General features: G+C 44.9%; 1 protein-coding gene across 7 annotated transcripts in view; it reads left to right on the forward strand.

The window, feature by feature from the left end:
* Positions 1 to 20,153, forward strand: part of TARBP1 (tRNA guanosine 2 -O-methyltransferase TARBP1) — a 252,721-nt gene that overhangs the window by 176,794 nt on the left and 55,774 nt on the right. For 6 of the 7 annotated variants that reach the window (XR_015059772.1, XR_015059771.1, XM_085887174.1 and 3 more), the window contains exons 24-26: positions 6,384 to 6,467; positions 9,901 to 9,978; positions 16,594 to 16,796. Coding sequence is in view for 5 of the 7 variants with exons in the window: in XM_085887174.1 (XP_085743300.1) it covers positions 6,384 to 6,467; positions 9,901 to 9,978; positions 16,594 to 16,796 (365 nt within the window). In the remaining 2 variants the exon portion in view is untranslated. The remainder of the gene's footprint in view (positions 1 to 6,383; positions 6,468 to 9,900; positions 9,979 to 16,593; positions 16,797 to 20,153) is intronic. The other variant, XM_085887179.1, reaches the window with a different exon arrangement.

Consider the following 20,153-nt stretch of genomic DNA (forward strand, 5'->3'; position numbering starts at 1 on the left):
CGGGTCCGAACAACTTGAAGACCACACGAGGTGGAGAGGTTCGAGATAGGCTCTGGGTTTCAGCTCACCTGTCTTCTGAGCTGGAGCTCGTTATTAAAGGCCTCAGCCACCATTTATTGGGTGTGTGTGTGCGAACGTGTGTCCGTGGGCGCGTCTAATAAGTAGGAAATTGTTAAGTGCTTTGTGTGCTGTAAATATTTGCATTGCATTTCGTATCGTCGGAATAGTTCTGCTCTTTCGTGCTTCCCTAGTTCCCCATTATTATTAATAAATACCCCAATTCTTAAATGTTTTCAGCTCGTCGTGTCGATTCTTTCATTGACTGAGCATTTCATGTGTTGGGAGTTAAAAAGCCGTTGGTTTGCTGTAAAAGGGGGACATTTGGACCGACGGACAGGTTTACATGGTACCTGAAGCAAGTCACAGATCTAATATGACCTGACATGACAAAACCAGTCAGTGGTCTCTTTGTATTAGACCCCCTCCTTTCTGGCCTTGCAACCTCTGCTCTTCCCATGCTTTGTCCCCCCCACGTCCAAGTTGCTACAACTCATACACAGTCAACCATCAATCCCCTTCTGGTGAAACTGCCGAAATCCAGGATCACTGCTCACCTCCATTCATTTGCTCCTCTCTTTTCCTGCCTGTGGAATCAACTTCCACATACTGTTCAATCTCATTCTTCCCTCAAGATCTTCAAGGTCTAACCCTAACAGCTGTTCACCACTATCTTAGATTCTCCCTTCTCCAAAACCAAGCTCTTTTCTACCCTTGTTAACCCAACCCAAATTCTTTCCAAATTTTCAGTTTTTCCTCCTTGGAGTTTCTTTCTGTATCCATCTTTTCCACCCAATGCATCCTCTCCTGACCCTCATTCCTCCCCAAACCCATTGTTTGTCCAAGTCTCCCTCCATCTTGGATTCATCTATGCTGTTGGTGTTTCCCCTATCTCTACTGCTCCTTTAGTCTGCTTCTCTGCTCTTATACAGATAAGTATGTGTGTTTTGCTTTTGTGTGTTTTGCATCCTGTTTTTTTTCTTGTTGCATCCTGATCTATTCAGTGTACTCGCTCTTCCACGAGCCTGACCACGTATCCAAAAAAAAGGCAGACAAACTGTATGTGGAGTTCAGCGTGGTTCATGAGCATCCCGATTCATCTAAAGCATTCAGAAGGGAACTTTACAGTGCAGAATACTAGAGGTGGGTTGCGATGCACAAACCGCTCAAAACACCTGGCAACATTCATTTGCAGGTTCAGTGGTGCGAGAAACATAGCCAATGGACTGACGAGCAATGTTGGAAAGTGATATGGTCTGATGAGTCATCCTTCACTATGTTCTCGATGAATGGATATGAGTACATGTGGCGACAGCCCCAAGTGCCTGATTCCAACAGTAAAAGGTTATGGTGGTTCCATAATGGTGTTGGGTGCATTTTACGAGCTGGCATGGGTCAGGTCAGGCCAGATCAGATCTGTGACTTGCTGCAGGCACTATGTAAACCTGTACTAAGGCCGAGGTCACATTTGCCACGGCGGCCGTGGGGTTTCCAAAATCTACAGCCACTAGCAATTATACGGTGGCCGCAGTATTTCCACGTTCACACAATGTAGCAGTCACATATGTTTTTATTTTTCGGGGAGCCGCACGGCGTATTTAGGCCTAGGTCACATTTGCCACGGCGGCCGTGGGGTCTCCAAAATCTACGGCCACTAGCAATTATACGGCGGCCGCAGTATTTCCACGGTCACACAATGTAGCAGTCACATATGTATTTATTTTTCGGGGAGCTGCACAGCGTATTTATAAATTGTGGAGACCGAAAACGTGGGGTTGCCGTACGGTCTTTGATTTGATGTCGCACGGTGACCTTAGGGCGCTCCTGCGGTGGCCATATAATTTTCAAGGCACACACAAGGTGCCCGCAGGGGGACCACCGGGGGGCCCTAAGACGAACGTGCGGCCAGACGGACGGTAACGAATGGGTTAATTTTTTTATTTTTTTTTTACCAGATTTTTTTTTTCAGCTTGTCGAATTACTACGGCGAACGTAGAAATGAAAAAAGTTATGACTCCGCGTTATAATTCCACGGCGACCTTATGGCCTATAAAATATAGCCATACGGCATAGGGCCACCCTGAGGCCACCTCAGAAACTCTGCGGCCGCCACACGTTTCTGTCAATTCAGAGGGCGTACGGCCGCCGTATCCTCGCTGTAGAGCAAATGTGACTTCGGCCTAGGTCTTAGAAATTGTGGAGACCGAAAACGTGGGGTTGCCGTACGGTCTTTGATTTGATGTCGTACGGTGACCTTAAGGGGGCCCTGCGGCGGCCATAGAATTTTCAAGGCAGACGCAAGTTCGCCTCAAGGTGCCCGCAAGGCGACCGCAGGGGCCCTAAGCCGAACGTGCGGCCAGACGGATGGTAACGAATGGGTTGATTTTTTTTATTTTATTTTTTTTACCAGTTTTTTTTTTTTTTGGCTTGTCGAATTGCTACGGCGAACGTAGAAATGAAAAATAGTTATAACTCCGCGTTATAATTCCACGGCGACCTTACGACCTGTAAAATATAGCCAAACGGCGTAGGGCCACCCTGAGGCCACCGCAGAAACTCTGCGGCCGCCGCACGTTTCTGTCAATTCCGAGGGTGTACGGCCACCGTATCCTCGCCGTAGAGCAAATGTGACTTAGGCCTAACCTGCTTCATGGTCGGGTGGTCGGTGACTAAACCGTCTTCCCCACCAGGTTTCCTGGTGAGGAGGATGTATGGATGTAGACACCCAGCAGGATTAAAAACAAAACCTGTCAAAGGGAGGAGGAGCTCCTTGTGAGCTCACAGCAATCCATATCTGATGCCTAACTGTGTCTGCGGATGTCCTCCTGCAGTTGGGTTACCATTTTTGAGGTGGTTGGTGGCAGGATTTGCACTCCGGCTACCGTAAAGCACTTAATTCCACAAAATGCACAAAAAAAACCGCAAAGAAAACTGAAAATCCACTCCGTGGAAGTGCTTCCTGTGCAGCTGCCCTGCAAAGGGCAGCTCATCGGATGACAGGATTGTGACAAAGCCTTTGGGACCCCCAATCTTTGATGATGCGAGAAAAAACATGGGCTAACCTTCCTAGGTCGGATTGTGGTGTGTGTGTGTCGGGTGGTGTTGAGGTGTCGTCCACCAGACTGCGTTCTCTTCAGGATAACCTGAGGCGGTCCCTTTAAGTGTGTGCCTGGAATGTCCTATCTCTCATAGAGGATGATCACCTGTTGGTCTTGGGGTATTTCAATGCATCAACTGGAACTGACAGGGATGGTTATGAGACGCGGTTGGTCCCCGTTTGTCTGGAACTGTGAATCAGAATGGCATTAATTTCCTTGACTTTTCAAGAAGTCATGGACCTTGGGTGACTTGTTCATGGTTTCAGCACCCTCAGCCTCATCGCTGGACTTGGTATTCCAACGCTGGTGGTGTTGCAAAGGCGATTGACGATGTACTCGTTCGTGGTCACTGGAGGATGATACAGAACTGTAGGGTGTACCGGAGTGCTCAGTTCCTCAATACTGAGCACACACTTGTTGTAGCAACTCGGAACTTGCAGCTTAAATCAAGGAGAATGGTACTATCCCAGCCTTGGCTGGATGTTGGCAAGCTCAAGGATGACAGGGTCGCTCAGGAGTTTGCGAACAGGCTAAGTGAGGATTTGGGGAGTCTGGATGTTTGGGGAATCCTGAAGCATTGCAGAGTGCCTTCAAGACAACCATACTTGATGTTACCGATGTCTTGGAACCCACTGTCAGGCGAAGATGAACTTTGTCTCACAAGGTACACTGAATACCATTGACAAGAGTCACAGTTCCGGGCTTAATGGCAGAGTTGAGCTGTTCGCAAAGTGGAGGCGTAAAACTATATGCGCCAAGGGCGGGCAAGGAGGCCAGTGTGCGAGGAATCTGAAGGGGTTGAACATCACCTGTGGTCAAGTGATTTTCATCCTGCTTACAGGGCAATTCACACATTGCGTTCCTCCAAGCCCATCCCTCGGTGTACTGCAGTGAGAGCAGAGGGTGGTGGGCTCTTGACAGAGGAGTCCGCTGTGAAATCCCGCTGGGCCGGTTGCTTTGAGTGGCTGTATCAGGCTGATCCACCAGCTGTCTAGTTGGATGTCAGTGAGTGTATCCATCTCAATTGCTGACCCTCCATTCAACTGTGAACCACCTTCGTTTGTGGAAACACACTGTGGTGAACTGGTTTAATTGGGGTGAAGCTCCTGGGATCTGTGCCGTCCATGCTGAATTTCTCTGGGCTGGTGTAAATGCTGAATTGGTATCATTGCATGCAGTCCTGTGCTCTGTTTGGAACACAGGCATCATCCCAATGGACTGGAAGAGGGGCCTTGTTGTCCCTCTCTGGAAAGGGAACGGTGATTGCCAGGACTGCATCAACTACCTTTGGGTGGCATTGCTCTCAGTGCCTGGCAAGTTCTTTGCTCGGATAATTATTGATGGGGTTCGCCACCATCTGCTTGAGCACCAGCGCCCAGCGCAGTCTGGCTTTGCACCAAAGAGGTCAACGATTGACCGTATCCTTTCTCCTGAGGTCCTCACCAAATGCAGATGAGAGTTTTCGCAGGAGCTGCTCGCAGCCTATGTTGATCTCCTCAAAGCGATCAATTCACTGAGTTGGAATGCCCTGTGGAGGATTCTCGGTCTTTGTGGGGTACCACCAAAACTTACAATGTGATTTCTGAACTAGATTCCGGTTTGGAGAGTGCTGTAAGATCTGGTGGTTCCATCACCGACTTATTTCCGGTTGTTACTGGAGTTCGAAGGGGGTGCTTAATTGCCTCCACACTTTTCATTGCTTGTATGAACTGGATTCTGGGGAGGATGTCGGAGATGTGAAGCTGCGGTGCATCGTTTTGTAATGTCAATATCTGATACTTTCATTTCTCAGATGATGTCGTCATCTTTGCGGAGACGCTGGATATCCTTATTGGGGCCCTCGAGGCACTGAATTAGGAGTTGGAGCCACTGGGATTACGGGTTTCCTGGGTCACTACTAAGATCCAGGCTTTCAATGACATCTTGGATGCTGCTGTCTTGTCTGTACCCGTTTGTAGTGAACATGTTCAGGTCACAGAGAGAGTCACTTACCTTGGCATTGATATTCATGTCTCCGCATTTTGGGAGCCAGAGGTCAATCGATGATCATGGGGTGTGGCACTGTCAGTACCTATGTGGGAGGATGAAAGTCCAAGTCTTTAAGTTATTGGTCCTTCCAGTCTTGCTATACTTGTGCTGACTCTGACCAAAGATCTGAGATTGAGACTTAACTTCTTCTGCAAGAGGTCTCTTCGAAGAATCCTTGTCTATCACTGGTCAGACTTTGTGTCCAACGAGTGGTTGCTGAGAGAGACTCAGATGAGATTTGTTGCCTGTGTAGTCTGTGAGCATCAGCTGCAGCTGTGTGGACATGAGGCTCATTTTCTGCTGATCCTACTCACCAGATTTTCTCAGCAAGGGAGCCTCATGAGTGGAGGATGCCAATAGTCAACCACGTGCCTCGTGGTTGCACCAGGTTGGTCGGCATCTCAAGGAGTTGGGGATGGGCCAGACAAAGGCCTCTGGGGTACCGGCGGAAAGTGGACGCAGTGACACGCTGCTCCGGTGTCACTCAACCTTTGAGACAGCATGCTTTGAGACAGCATGTCTCCGGTTGAGACAGCATGCTCTCAACCTGCCTGGGTCCATTCATACCAGGAGAAGGCAAGGTGTATGCAGCGTGCTGTTTTACCGTCCTGAGCCATCATCTGCATTCCGTGAAGTGTCATTTCTTGCCTGCTGGGAGGGGTGTCTTTCAGAACTACAATGGCCCAGTCCACAGGGCACATGTTGTCACCTGATGGTTTGAGGAGCACGAGGATGAAATTACTTATCTTCCATGACCCTCCCAATCACCAGACCTCGATCCAATAGAGAATTTGTGGGACTGTCTGGAGAGGTGCCGAAGACAGTGATTTCTGTCTCCATCAAAACGATGTGAATGGGAGGACTTCCTTGTGGAAGAATGGTGCCACACTCGTGCAGAACAGTTCCAGTCCCTTGTTGTCTCCATGCCATGCCATATCGATGCCGTCCTGGATGCACGTGTTGGCCCAAAACCCGACTTGGTGATATTCTGTTGGTGTTTCCTTTTTTTGTTCCCTACTTGTAAATACACTCAAATACACATTCGTACATACATGCATATGCACATACATGCACACACTTGTTGTCGTTGAGAGCATTGTACCACCTTATCGGATGACTTAATTGCATGATATAGAAAACAATTTTGAAAATCATACATTGTTGACAGTGTAATCATTTTAGTGTTTTTTGTGTTTCCAGAAACTTGACAAAGGAAAGAACAGCATTTGTTCATTCTTCACCGTGTTGGTGCATTTGGTTAAAATTTTCAACGACTCACAAGAGGTGAGAAATTGCATTATGAGCTCCACTCTCATTCAGGTGTATGCATTTGTGTGCATTCGTGCTGCATTCATGCGCATGGGCGATTACATGTCCATCTCGGAATGAATATCATCAATATTTCATCTGTGTTCTCGAGTCCATAGGTTGATGTGTTTTGTATCCCTTGTTCCCTTGTTGATCAAATCCCTGCCCATGGAGCACCAGGACAATGGTTTATAGTGAAACACAAACAAGGCCACTCGCAGACTATCACACTCCCGATTGAGATACCGTCTTATCCCGCACTTTTCTGTGAGCTTTTGTCGTGATAAATGTTAAAATCCTGCGTAATTATAAATGTCTACATGAAATGATTGCTTGCATTTGTTCGGATAATGAGGAGAGCAGCTCATGTCACACGCAATCAGTCGTATTCTGTATTATCATGCTTTCTGAAAGTGTTGTTGGGCACTCTCTTGTATGTATGTCTATGCATTGTTGAAATATCGTTACAAAGCTTAGTCCTTTCAGAAACACAGCTCATCTGAAGGACACGTGTGGTGATCCTTCTTGCAAACATCTCCAATGCAAATTCTGTCAGCATTTTAAAAATGCATTTCCACGGCTCACCTGTGTTGTGTTTTCTGTCCATCACATCACAAACCCGCAACAAAAGTAAAATGTCAAAAGATGTTGTTATTGTAATCCAGAAGAGGATTGTGGTGTCATTCCTACCTTGTTTTGTTTTTGTTTTTTTGAAATTTCATCCCTCCATGTCTTTGCTTTTTTTTCATGTTTTTTTTTCTTGTAAAAATAAATGTCATTGTGTGTCAGTGTGTGTGTCTCCTCCATAACTTCAATACCATGAAACGTAGTGGCCTGAAACTTTGCATGCATCTAAAGCAGTGGTTCTCAACCCTTCCTCTGTCATTTACCCCTTACTCCCATGCAAAAAATGCAGAGGCACAGAAAAAAAGATGATGGAACAACTTTATTATTCAGGTTTTGCACAAAATAAACTTTGATAAAGGGGAGAAAAACATACAGTCCACTTATATCAAACAAGATCAACAAAAATACCAAAAGCATCAGCAGTGGGAACTCTGCTGATTCATTGAGTCAACCAGTTTATTTATTCGAGGAGCTGTTGATGACAATGCTTCCCTCATGTTGTCATTCGCTTTCAGGCGTTTCCTTGCCTTTATCTTCATTGCTACTAAGGTAGAGAAACCTGATTCACATAGATATGTGATTCACATGGACTCCTCCCTCTCCCTCTCCCTCTCCCTCTCCCTCTCCGCACAGGTATTTATATTCTTTTTGAATATTTAACCCAAACCTAAATTTTAAATAAATACATTTAAGTGAGTATTTAACCCTAACCCCTAACTTAAATTTTAAATGAATTATATATATATATATATATATATATATATATATATATATATATATATATATATATATATATATATATATATATATATATATATATATATTTGTACATACGTACTTGAATACAATTTTGTCAAAAAACGAATGCAGAAAAAAATAATCTTTTTGGCCAGGTGCAAAAACAAAAAAAAACAGGTAAAAACTTATTTAAAACAAAAAATAAGGCCAATAATCAATTCCTGACCCTCAACCCCCCCCCCCCAAAAAAAACTAATAAGAAAAAAAGCAAAAGAAAGAAAATTGCGGTGGGGGGGATTAATTTTTGAGTCTGTATAGAATAATTTGTATAGAATGTGAGAGTCTGTATGTTATAATGTACTAGCGATACCCGTGCACATGCACAGGATAGCAGTACAACATAGCTGGTAGCAGACGACAGACCGTACACGGGGAATGACAAAAATACGCATTGTGCAAAATGCAAGTGGTACTATGGAACGCCAAGACTTCCCAAACATTGTCATTTTTTTTTTTTTTTTTAGTGTGCAAGCTTGGTATTATAATAGAGATTTAGTGTTGTCTGTCTCATCACAACGATAAGTGTTATTGATTTTGTCTGAAGTTGCGAAAAAAAAATTGTCATAATTAAATTTTCAGGTATGACATATTTACCCCCTGCTGTGTAAATTTTTACCCCATGGGGGTAAATTTACCCCTGGTTGAGAATCACTGATCGAAAGGGAACTCCAAGGGCGTGCATGAATGAAAACTGTGTGTTTGGGTAAATTTAAACACCTCTTTTGAAGATAATTCATGGTAAGACGAGAAACAGGCTTACCTTTGGTCAGCCTCATGCGTTCAGCTTGCTCAGCTCAGTCTTTATCTGCAATTTTGTCCGCTCAGCTCAAAGATGCCCTGCCTTGGAACACATCAGTTTCTGTATGATCAAGCTTCATACCTACAAATTGCTGGATACATTGCAATGCTTCGAAACACCCAAAGACGCCAGTGTTGTGTCTTAATTTAATTTCCGCACATGCGATAAGTTCGAGAATCTCTTAAACTGTGGAATTGATCTTAGCAGCAGTTTTGACCTCAAAAAAAAGTGTTCATTTGTCCAATTCGGTTATTGTTTGACATTCTGGGTGTGTACAGGTGTTGTTTCGTATAACCGATCACGAATCACTTGCCAAGTTCCTTATCAACTGTTTCGTGTGAGTGCTTAATAGTGGTGGGTGAAATTGATTCCATAGTACTCAATTCTCAATCATAACCATGGAATCCAAAGGAATCGAGTAGTGAACAGGAATCGACGTTTATTCCGAGTAATTCCTACTTCTAAGAAATAAGTGTTTTGGGGTTTTTTTTTCGTTCATATTGGGAACCCAGGCAAAAATGCCTTTCCTGTAGTAATTATCTGCAGATTACTGTAGTAGGACCTGTTACCAACTATAGTACATGAGAGTACAACTCTCATATACTAAAGTTCTAACTGCAGCATTTTTGCCTGGGAATGTTCCAGTTACACATGGCCTGGTAAACTATTAATTGAAAAGGAGCATTCCCCTGGGTTGTCTCATTTGCAATATAGCAGCAAAAGCAACTCACTTGGAAACTGAACACCCCATGGCATGTTTCTTTTAAATGAATAACAAGGCACTTAGAGTTGGCCGGTAAAGCGTGCTGATTACTTTGCTGACATACAGGTAGGCAATGCATCAACTGATAAGTATTTTAGTACTGTTGGATCCCGCTATTCTTGGATTAGCTATTCGAGGAACCTGTGTATTCACGGGTCACAAAGTGTAACCTGCTTCAACATTCATGCTTCGCATATTTGCGAGGTGGGGGGGGGGGTTATTAATTTTTTTACACTTTGGGACTGGTTTCCTATATCTACCTGGGAAATTGGAAATTGGGTAACATCACAACGTCACATAAAAAGGTGCAAAAATGGATCCTCTTAACTGAAGTCCAATTCGCTAACTGTACTTTTAATCATCAGCAAGGTTATGGAATCCATCATCACAGTTAACATAAAATCATTCCTTTTTTCCAACAGCCTCATCTCAGATCATCAATTTGGATTCAGACCTTGTCACTCTACCTTGGACATGCCGCTTCTACTCTTCCAGCAATGGTGGAGACCCTCAATATCAGACACGAGATCAGGGTCATCTCTCTGAACATATCTCGAGCTTTTGATGCAGTGTGGCATCCTGCCTTGCTCTCCAAACCTATGAAATCCTCGACCAACTCCACTCCTCAATAGCTGACTTCCTTTCCTCTCGTAGTTAGCATGTGGATCTCAATGTAACTCTTTCATTTCCTCTCCCTGTCAAGGCTTACCGAAAAATGTTATCGAAAAATCCTTACCGAAAAATTTTATCACTTACCGAAAAATCCTCTTTATCTTTTTGCTGATAACTCCACTTTCTGCCAAGACATCTCTCATCCTTCTGACAGACATGCAGTTGCCTCTTCTCTCTCCTCAGACTATGACAATCACAAACTGGTCAAACTCAATTTTGCTGATTTATCCATATTGTCCACCCTTTGCATTTTCCCTTACCCCTCATCGTTTCCTGCATCCCTTGTTTGTCCATCTCCAACGACTTTCTCCCTCCTTCCTACTATGCCTGGTGTTGGCTTTATGGCTCGGGTGGTGGGCTTGGGATCTTAGGATCCTGAGTTCAAATCCCACTCAGCTGTTGAATTAATACCAGGTGGGGTTAACTCAGCCTGTCATCCTTCTGAGGTCAGCAAAATGAGTGCCAGCATGCTGGTATACAGTGTTGGAGTCACGACCCGTCCAGGATTGTGCCCAATCGCCAAGGAGACTGCTTAAGCAGCACCAACGCTCTGCACAGAGTATGGTCCCAATCTCCTCCTCCTCCTTTTTCCTCCTCCTCATGTTACTGTTGTTTCCTCTTTATCCTTATTAGTTTCATGTAATCGCTCTTCCATGAGCCAAAATCATGTGTGCAGCATTTTTTTAGAAACTTATCCACTGCGAATCGTAGGGTCTGTCAGTCTTAAAGTTTTGACAACATATCATTCAAAAGGTCCAAAAGTGCAGTTAACTATTTCGGGAAGGTTACAGTCCAAAAGTTGCATGCTCACTTTGTTCAAGAGACCCTGCTCATCACTGTAATATGTCCAAAATGCGAAGATATTTGAAAACCAAACACCAGAGTACCGATTTAGTGATGGTTGAGAATGTGGATTCAAAGAAACAAAAGACTGCAACAGCAACAAGTTCACTTTCACAATCAACTATTGAAAGCACTTTTACTCCGGAAATTCCTCGGTACATTTCCTTCCCTTCCCCTTCCCTCATGCTGCCTTCCCGTCACCTCCTCTCACACTGCCTTCCATTCGCCTCCCCTCACGCTGCCTCCCCTCGTGCTGCCTTGCCTTCCCCTTCCCTCATACTGCCTTCCAGTCACCTCCCCTCATACTGCCTTCCCGTCACCTCCCCTCATACTGCCTTCCCGTCACCTCCCCGAGTACTGCCTTCCCGTCACCTTCCCGAGTACTGCCTTCCCATCAGGTCAGGTCAGGTATGGGAGCATGCGCAAGAGCAGCACATCGCTGCGTCCACTTTCCACTGAAGCTCCAGGGGCCTCCGTCTGGCCATCCCCCAGGCAGATGCCTGGCCCATCCCCATCTCCTTGAGATGCCGATCAACCTGCTGGAACCATGAGGAACGTGGTCAGCTCATTGGCCTCCTCCACTCATGAGACTTCCTCGCTGAGAGAATCTGGTGAGCAGGATCAGCGTCAGGGCAACGAGCCACGTGTCCATCGAGCCGCAGCTGATGGTCACGGACTATACAAGTTACAAATCTCATTTGAGTCTCTCTCAGCAACCGCTCGTTGAACACAAAGTCAGAGTTGCGATAGCCGAGGACTCTCCAAAGAGACCTGGTACAAAAGGAATTCTGTCTGCGTCTCAGATCCTTGGTCAGAGTCCAAGTCTCGCATCCATAGAGCAAGACTGGAAGCACCAAGGACCTGAGGACTCGGACTTTCGTCCTCCCACACAGGTACCGGCAGCGCCACACCCCATGATCCAGTGAATCCATGAATCCCCAGACCCGACCTCGACGTCTATTGACCTCTGACTCACAGCCAGCAGAGACATGAATATCACTGCCAAGGTAAGTGAATCTCTCCATGACCTCAATATCCTCACCACAAACAGGCACAGACAGGACAGCAGCATCCATGATGTCATTGAAAGCCTGGATCTTTGTTTTAACCCAGGAAACCCATAATCCCAGCGGCTCCGACTTCTCATTCAGCACCTCAAGGGCTCCGAAAAAGATATCAAAAGTCTTCGCAAAGATGACTGCATCATCTGTGAAATCAAGGTCAGAGATCTTGATATTTCCAAACAATGCAATGCAACTTGATCTCTCTGTCATCCTCCCTAGAATACAGTCCATACAAGTGCTGAAAAGTGTTGGGGCCAGTACACACCCCTGACGAATTCCAGTAAAAACTGGAAATAAGTCAGAGATGGTACCACCACATCTCACAGCACTCTCAGTACCAAAGTAGAGTTCAGACATCAGATCGATCCGTTTTGGGAGCACCCCATGAAGACCAAGAATCCTCCAGAGGGCATCCCAATTCAATGAATCGAACACTTTACAGAGATCAACATAAGCTGCAAGCAGCCCCTGCCAAAACTCTCGTCTGCATTTGGTGAGGACCCGAAGAGCAAGGATACGGTCAATCGTTAACCTCTTTGGTGTAAAGCCTGACTGCTCTGGACGCTGGTGCTCAAACAGATGGTGGCGAACCCTATCAATAATTATCCGAGGAAAAACCTTGCCCGGCGCTGAGAGCAGCGTCACCCCTCAGTAGTTGTTGCAGTCTTTGCAATCACCTTTCCCTTTCCAGAGAGGGACAACAACGCCCCTCTTCCAGTCAGTTGGGATGATGCCTGTGTTCCAAGCAGAGCACAGAACTGCATGCAACGACATGAGTGCAGCATTTCCACCAGCCTTGAGAAGTTCAGCATGGATGCCACAGATCCCTGGAGCTTTACCCCATATTTCAGCCGGTTCACCGCAGCCTGTGTTTCCACAAGCGAAGGTGGACCACAGTTGATTGGAGGGTCAGCAACAGCCATTGTAACACTCCTCACATCCAACTCGAGAGCTGGTGGATCAGCCTGGTACAACCGCTCAAAGTAACCGGCCCAGCGGGCCTTAACTACGGACTCCTCTGTGTCGAGCCTACCACCCTCTGCTCTAACTGCAGTACACCGAGGGATGGGCTTGGATGAACGCAATGCACGAATTCCCCTGTAAGCAGGATGAGAATCCCTTGACCACAGGTGATGCTCTACCCCCTCACAGATTCCTCACACATAGGCCTTCTTGTCCACCCTTAGCGCACGTACAGTTTTACGCCTCACCTCCCTGAACAGCTCAGCTCTGCCATTCAGCCTGGCCCTGTGACTCTGGTCAATGGTATCCAGTGTCTCTTGAGAGACAAAATTCTTCTTTGTCCGACGGTGAGTTCCAAGACATCCACCGGCAACATCAAGGACGGTGGTTTTGAAGGCACTCCACAACTCTTCAGGACCTCCCAAAGCACGCAGACCCCCCAAATGTCCACTCAGCTTGTTCGCAAACTCCTCAGCTACCCTCTCATCCTTGAGCCTGCCAACATCCAGCCGAGGCTGGGACGGTACCATTCTCCCAGATTTTAGGTGCAACTTCAGAGTTGCTACACAAAAGCTGGTGGTCAGTATTGAGGAACTGAGCACTCCGGTAGACCCTGCAGTTCTGGATCATCCTCCAGCGACCATCAACGAGGATATGGTGAATCTCCTTTGCCACATCGCCAGCGTTGGAATACCAAGTCCAGCGATGAGCTTGTGGGTGCTGAAACCATGAACCGGCCACCCTAAGTCCTTGACTTCTTGCAAAGTCAAGGAACTTTGTGCTATTCTGGTTCATAGTTCCTGACCCATGGGGACCAACACACATCTCATAACCATCCCTATCTGTTCCAGTCGATGCAACCACCAGGAACTATCAGTTCCAGACTCGAGCGTGACGTAGAATACATCCTCCACGGTGAGATCACTCGCTTCAGTCGGAGCATAAACAGAGACCAGGGAAATGATGAATCCTTCGTCTCATAATACGCTCATTGAGCGGTGTTACCTCAATTATCATTGGAGTCAGCTTATTGGACACAGCTACAGCAACTGCTTGGGAATGGAAACCATCAGAGCAACCAGACAAATCGTAGGTGTAACCACCCACCATGATCTCACTGCAATCCGGTCTCCGAACCTCAGAGAGTGCTGCAATACTGATTTCCAAACGCTTGAGCTCAGATGATAACAGAGACAGGTGATCATCCTCTCTTGGGGATAGGACATTCCAGGCACCCACCCGAAGGGACTGCCTCAGGTTAACCCAATGAGACCGCCATCTGGTGGACGACACCTCAGCACCACTCCGACATACTCTCCCGCAATCTGACCCTGGAATGTTACCCCGTGGTTTCCCTCCTATCACCAAAGATTGGGGATCCCAAAGGCTTTGCCCCAATCCCGTCATCCGATGAGCTGCCCTGCAAAGGTAAGCTGCACAGGAGGTACTCCCACGGAGTGGGTTTTCAGATTTCTTTGCTTTTTTGTGTTTTGTGGAATGAAGGGTTTTACGTGGCCAGAGTGCAAATCCTGCCACCAACCTCCAAATATGAAGTAACCCAACTGCAGGAGGACGTCCGCAGACATAGTTGGGCACTAGATATCGATGGCCGTTGGCTCAAAAGGAGCTCCTCCACCCTTTGACAGGTTTTGTTTTTAATCCTGCTGGGTGTCCATCCAAACACCCTCCTCACCAAAAAACCTGGTGGGGGAGACAGTTTAGTCGCCGACAACCTGGCCAGTCACCTCCCCTCATACTGCCTTCCCATCACCTCCCCTCATACTGCCTTCCCGTCAACTCCCCTCATACTGCTCTTCATTCTAATTCTTGCTTTTTATTTTCTTTTATCTCTTTTACTCTTTATTTCTCTTTCTTTATCTATCTGGCTCGGAGAAGTGAATTCTTGCAGAATTTTTTCTGTAAGGCTCACTTGGCTGCACCTGGATGGGTTTCAGGGTAGAGGAGCAGTGGCCGAAACCCGAATCCTGTCCAGGTTCCTCTTGATGACTCAATCTTTGCTCCTTATTTATTCGTGTTCCTTCTGATGTCTTCCTTGCGGTATTTGATCTTCTGTTTGAATACATGATTGTCACATGACGCTGCATTTCCCAAACATGTACCACTTGCAATGCTGACAGCAGTCATCATAAAAAGAACAATAGCAATACCCAATCACATCTCTCACCCATAATTGAAGGGAATAACCAATCAATCAGCTCTCACCGAATAAATTATCCTAGGTGACAAGGATTTCCATACGTAACTCCCATGCTCTTCCAGACAAAGAAAGTTGCATGAAGCAACCAAGAAAAGCCACACATGGTAAGATCTTTGCTCTTTCAATCCTTACCTGGGTTCTTCTGCAGCTGTAAAGACATTCACAAATCGTACATACATTAGAATCCCAATGTGGAACACCCCTCAGCCACTGAACCGGTTTCATTGCTTATTGACGAGTCATCAGCGACAGTGTGGACGGAAACATGCACCACCAAGGCTCCCAAGCATGTACTACGTGCAATGTCAAATTGCAGTTAACATATTTGTAAATAACAAGACCCAATCACATCTCTCACCTGTAATTGAAGGGAATAACCATTCAACTCAACCTACAACCTAATCAATTATTATCCCCAGGTGGCTCTGATATTTTTAACTAACCCCCATGCTCTTCCAGCCAAAAAAAGCTGCATAAAGCAACCAAGACAAGCTACACAAGGTGATACATGTTTGGGAGCCTCGGTGTTGCGCGTTTCTGTCTACGCTGTTGATGATGACTCACCAATAAGCAATGAAACCGGTCTGGCAGCTGAGGAAGTGTGTTGCTCTTATCTGGGATTCTAATGTATGTACAACATTAATGTCTGCAGCTGCAGTGGAACCAGGGCAGGGTTCGAAACAGCAAAGAGCATACCTTGCGTAGCTTTTCTTGGTTGCTTTATACAGCTTTCTTTGATCCTGGATCATAAAGTTACAGTAATTTTCACCTTTTTTTTTTAAATTCCTATCCTTTTCTGCTCATGCCTTTGTTGGTAATACCTAAGGAAGAGATGGTTGGTATTATCCTTGCAAATTTATACCATGGAATATTTTTTTCAGTGTTGTACCATTTCTCACATCATGCTTTGCTGAACAAGTCATTTTAATGCTATCAAAGCAAAAGGTGTATTTGATGCGAAACATGACACAATTTTCTCAAAGATTCTAATAAATGCCATAAGTTGTGTTCTTTGCCACAACAATTTCTGAAATATTAGTCAGCACAACTGAGATCAACATAGCATGTACGGCATGCACATCCTAATGTACATGATGTTGGCCCTTTGTTTCTTATGTTTGGAAATATAATTGAAATAGTTGATCTCTTGCCCTCCACCAACCCCACCCCTTTTGTTAGATATCAACATTATATGGCACCTTTCGGTCATCCTTGCCAGTGCACGAACACCTACCTCTATTGACCGGTCCATCAGACCAAACCTTGAAGATCCCAGATTACTGTTCATATTTGTTTGATGGTGGTGACCTGTGTGTCTATATATGTTTTTGTGTGTGCACATTTATGCTTTTTAGGTCTCCTTTGCACGTCGTGCGCTAAGTGCCACTCTCCCTTGGTGCATGAGTCACTCATTTGGAGTGCGCCTACATGCTCTTCTTGCTCTCGGTCAAGTGTGGGAAGCTTGTAAAATTGAAGGACAGATTTCAAATGACCTTCAGCCTATCGCGACCATGGTAGAATCCTGCCTGGAAAACGTAGGCTGTTTGCAAGGAAAAGGGTGAGTATAGGGAGCAGAGAGGAACGTGTAACTTGTGGAATGCTTTCACTCATGTAAGGTTTTTGGGTTTTTTTGTCATTTGAGATGTTCCAGGTTTACTTTCTGGAGAGAAAATAAGTCTTGAGGGGATTCGGGTCTGTTAGTTTATAGTTTCAATTTGTGTTTATAATATTGTTTTAAAAAAAACACATACACACACACACACACACACACACACACACACACACACACACACACACACACACACACACACACACACACACACACACACCGGTTTTTTCAAAAGTCTGTTCTTCACAATCTCATCATTTATTGAACACCAACAGCTATTCCTAAAGCAGTACATTAACATTTATAGAATGTTGTAACTTATACTAATTCTACAACACCCTATGCTTAACTTGTCTTGTATTATATAAATATAGAACCTTATTTACCTGCAAGCAATTGATAGATGTTGTGCCTCCCCAGATATTTATGAGCTTCATTTCCCCGCCCCCCGCACACTCTCTCTCTCACACACACACACACACACACACACACACACACACACACACACACACACACACACACACACACACACACACACACACACACACACACACACACACACACACGCACAGTAAGATTTCCATATATATGCAAAAAAGCAAATTTGGTGATACTAATTGAAATCAACACTCAGAGCTCAGATTGTTGATGAAATGGAAATATAATAATTCATTCCCTTACAGATTGCTAACAGGCACAATGAATCAGAGATCTCTTTTGTATCACAAATTTTTCAAGGGGATAATTAGCATGAGACAGCCTCATGATGCAGTGATGTTCAGCCATTGCTTAATCACAAACCCCTTGTTCCCCACTCCTCCCTCCCCTCACTTGCAATTTCTTCATCTTACCCTTGTATTCCAAATGCTTATCTCTTTGTGACTGGCAAATTCACCAGCATGAATATATAAAGGGATAACATATTGTCTTGGAAAGGAGCCTGGTGTGGCTCAGTGGTTAAGGTGGTGGCTTGGGATCCTTGGGGTCCTGAGATTGAGCCCCGCTGGCCGCTGAGTTAGCATCGGGGGGGGGGGGGGGGGTTGACTCAGCCTGTCATCCTTCCGAAGGTCTCAAAATTAGCACCAGTATACTGGTAATTATCCCTGCAGGGTCAAAGGCGACTAAAGGATTGGCGTCAGGAAGGGCATCCAGCTGTAAAAACATTGCCCCAAGAAAGGTTACCATGATTGGAGCCCGCAAAAAGCTGACCCCCTGCTCAGGGATAAAGGCTTTCAAATGGTGTGATGATATTGTATTGGAAAGGTATAACAGGTTGTATTGTAAAGGTGTGACCCCATTCCCAAGCACTCCCTTTTTCCAGGTTATTGTGACACCCCTCCCCCCCCAACCTTACTTCTTTCTCACCTCTTTTAATTTGTTCGTTGTCAGTTGGTTTGTTCCTTTTCTGTTTCATCCCCACTTTCCCCTTCCTCTTCTTGCTGTATTTCTGCTTATGTGCAGCTTGTTCATCCCATACGCCCTCCTCTCCCTCCCCTTGATCTCACTCTCACTTCAACTTTGCTGTTGTTCCCCCCCCCGCCCCCTTTCAATTTTGTTACCTTCCATTCTGTTCTAGCTCTTCCATGAGCTTCAATCATGTATACAAAAAGAAAAAAAAAAGGTGCAACATATTGCATTATAAAAGTATAACATATTGTGACGGATTTCACCTCGGAAAACTCCGAAAGACCTACGCCATCTTCAACACTAACCTCTGGTAGGATCCTGCCACCCAGTGTCAGTTTACCATACTTGTTTGATGATTGAGGCAGATGGTGAACTGTGCCAGCAGTCATGCAGCATATGTCAATTGGCCGAATGAACCAGCATTATGCACCACACCCTGTCTCTTTTGGAGACAAATTAACTGCTTGGACTAATTATCCCCAGAGGTGCTATCTCCGACCAAACCTGAACAGGATAAGTCAAGACCACACTGGTTTAATTGCAGCAAGCAAGGTGAGAAATGGCAAGAGATACTATCAATGGTGATTCAAACAAGAAATGGCAGGAAAACACAAGCAATTACAATCAAACAAGAAATGGTGAGAAAGTGAGTAAAGGCAATATCAGCAATTGTATACAAATATTAGTCATTTATGCATTTTCCAAATTATCCCCAATGCGGCAAAACCGCCCTCAGAACCTTAATCAATTACTTAGCAACGTAACTTATTGGGCGCGAACACAAACAACTGAAGCCAGAGATGCGGAAGGGTGAAGAAGAAGAAGTGGTGAGAAAGAAATTGTTGGGGTCGTTGCGTGCCTCGACACATCTTGCAACAACCCGGTTGGATTGCTGCCACCCAATGATCTGGCCTGATGATCCGCATCCCGTTCCCCTCACACTCCCTCCTGGATTCCTCTTTCCACTCCATTCACGCGAAGGCGTGCAGGGCTTGACAGCCTCGGAGATGTGTGTGTCATGAGGCGAAGAGAAAAAGGCTTGAAAAGAAATGTAGATTTACTATTCAAAATGCAGACATTATTTTGCACTTGGAAATGATTGTGGATGAGGCAACATGCTTCGTAATGCCGCACCGCCAGCCAAAGCCACAGCAAAATCTGTTTTATGTGGATGTGTGTGCCACGGAATTAAAACGCACAAACAGAAGCTTCACAGGGGTATGTGAAACACCAGACCTACCTGTTGTTCTCAAGAAACCGATGTTTTGTGCACATTTTCACATTTCCTTTGTATGAGGAAGAGTGCTTGGTGAAACTTTTGTTATATTTTGCATGTATTTTCAGTGATTATCCATGTTGATTTTGGCATAAACTGTGTCATTCTGCATTTTGAACAGGGAGATAGAGCTCCTTCCATATATTATTTTATTTTACCCTGTTTATTGTTTTACCCTGTTTGTTATTTTGTTGTGTTTATTGTTTTACCCTGTTTATTGTTTTTCCTTGAATATTATTTTGCCATGTTTGTTGTTTTACCTTGTATATTGTTTTACACTGTTTATTGCTTAATGCTGTTCATTGTTTTACCTTGCTTGTTGTTTGAGGTTTTAGCCTGTTTCTTGTTTTATGTTGTGTCCTGTTGCACACTTTTTTATTGTTTACTTTGTTTATTCTTTTGCAATTGTTATTGGTGCTGTTAGTGTGCTTGTTTATTGTTTGTTGTTTGTTGGTTAGGGTTAGTTTGTTGTTTAATCTTGTTTATTGTTTAATCTTGTTTATTGTTTTATCTTGTTTATTGTTTTATCTTGTTTATTGTTTTACCCTCTATTGTTTTACCATGTTTATTGTTCCCCCTGTTTATTCGTTTTCCATTTTTATTGTTTTATCCTGTTTATTGTA

This window comes from Eptatretus burgeri, chromosome 7 (genome assembly GCF_056783735.1).
Source record: "Eptatretus burgeri isolate ZD-2024b chromosome 7, Ebu_testis_v1, whole genome shotgun sequence".
Lineage (NCBI taxonomy): Eukaryota > Metazoa > Chordata > Myxini > Myxiniformes > Myxinidae > Eptatretus > Eptatretus burgeri.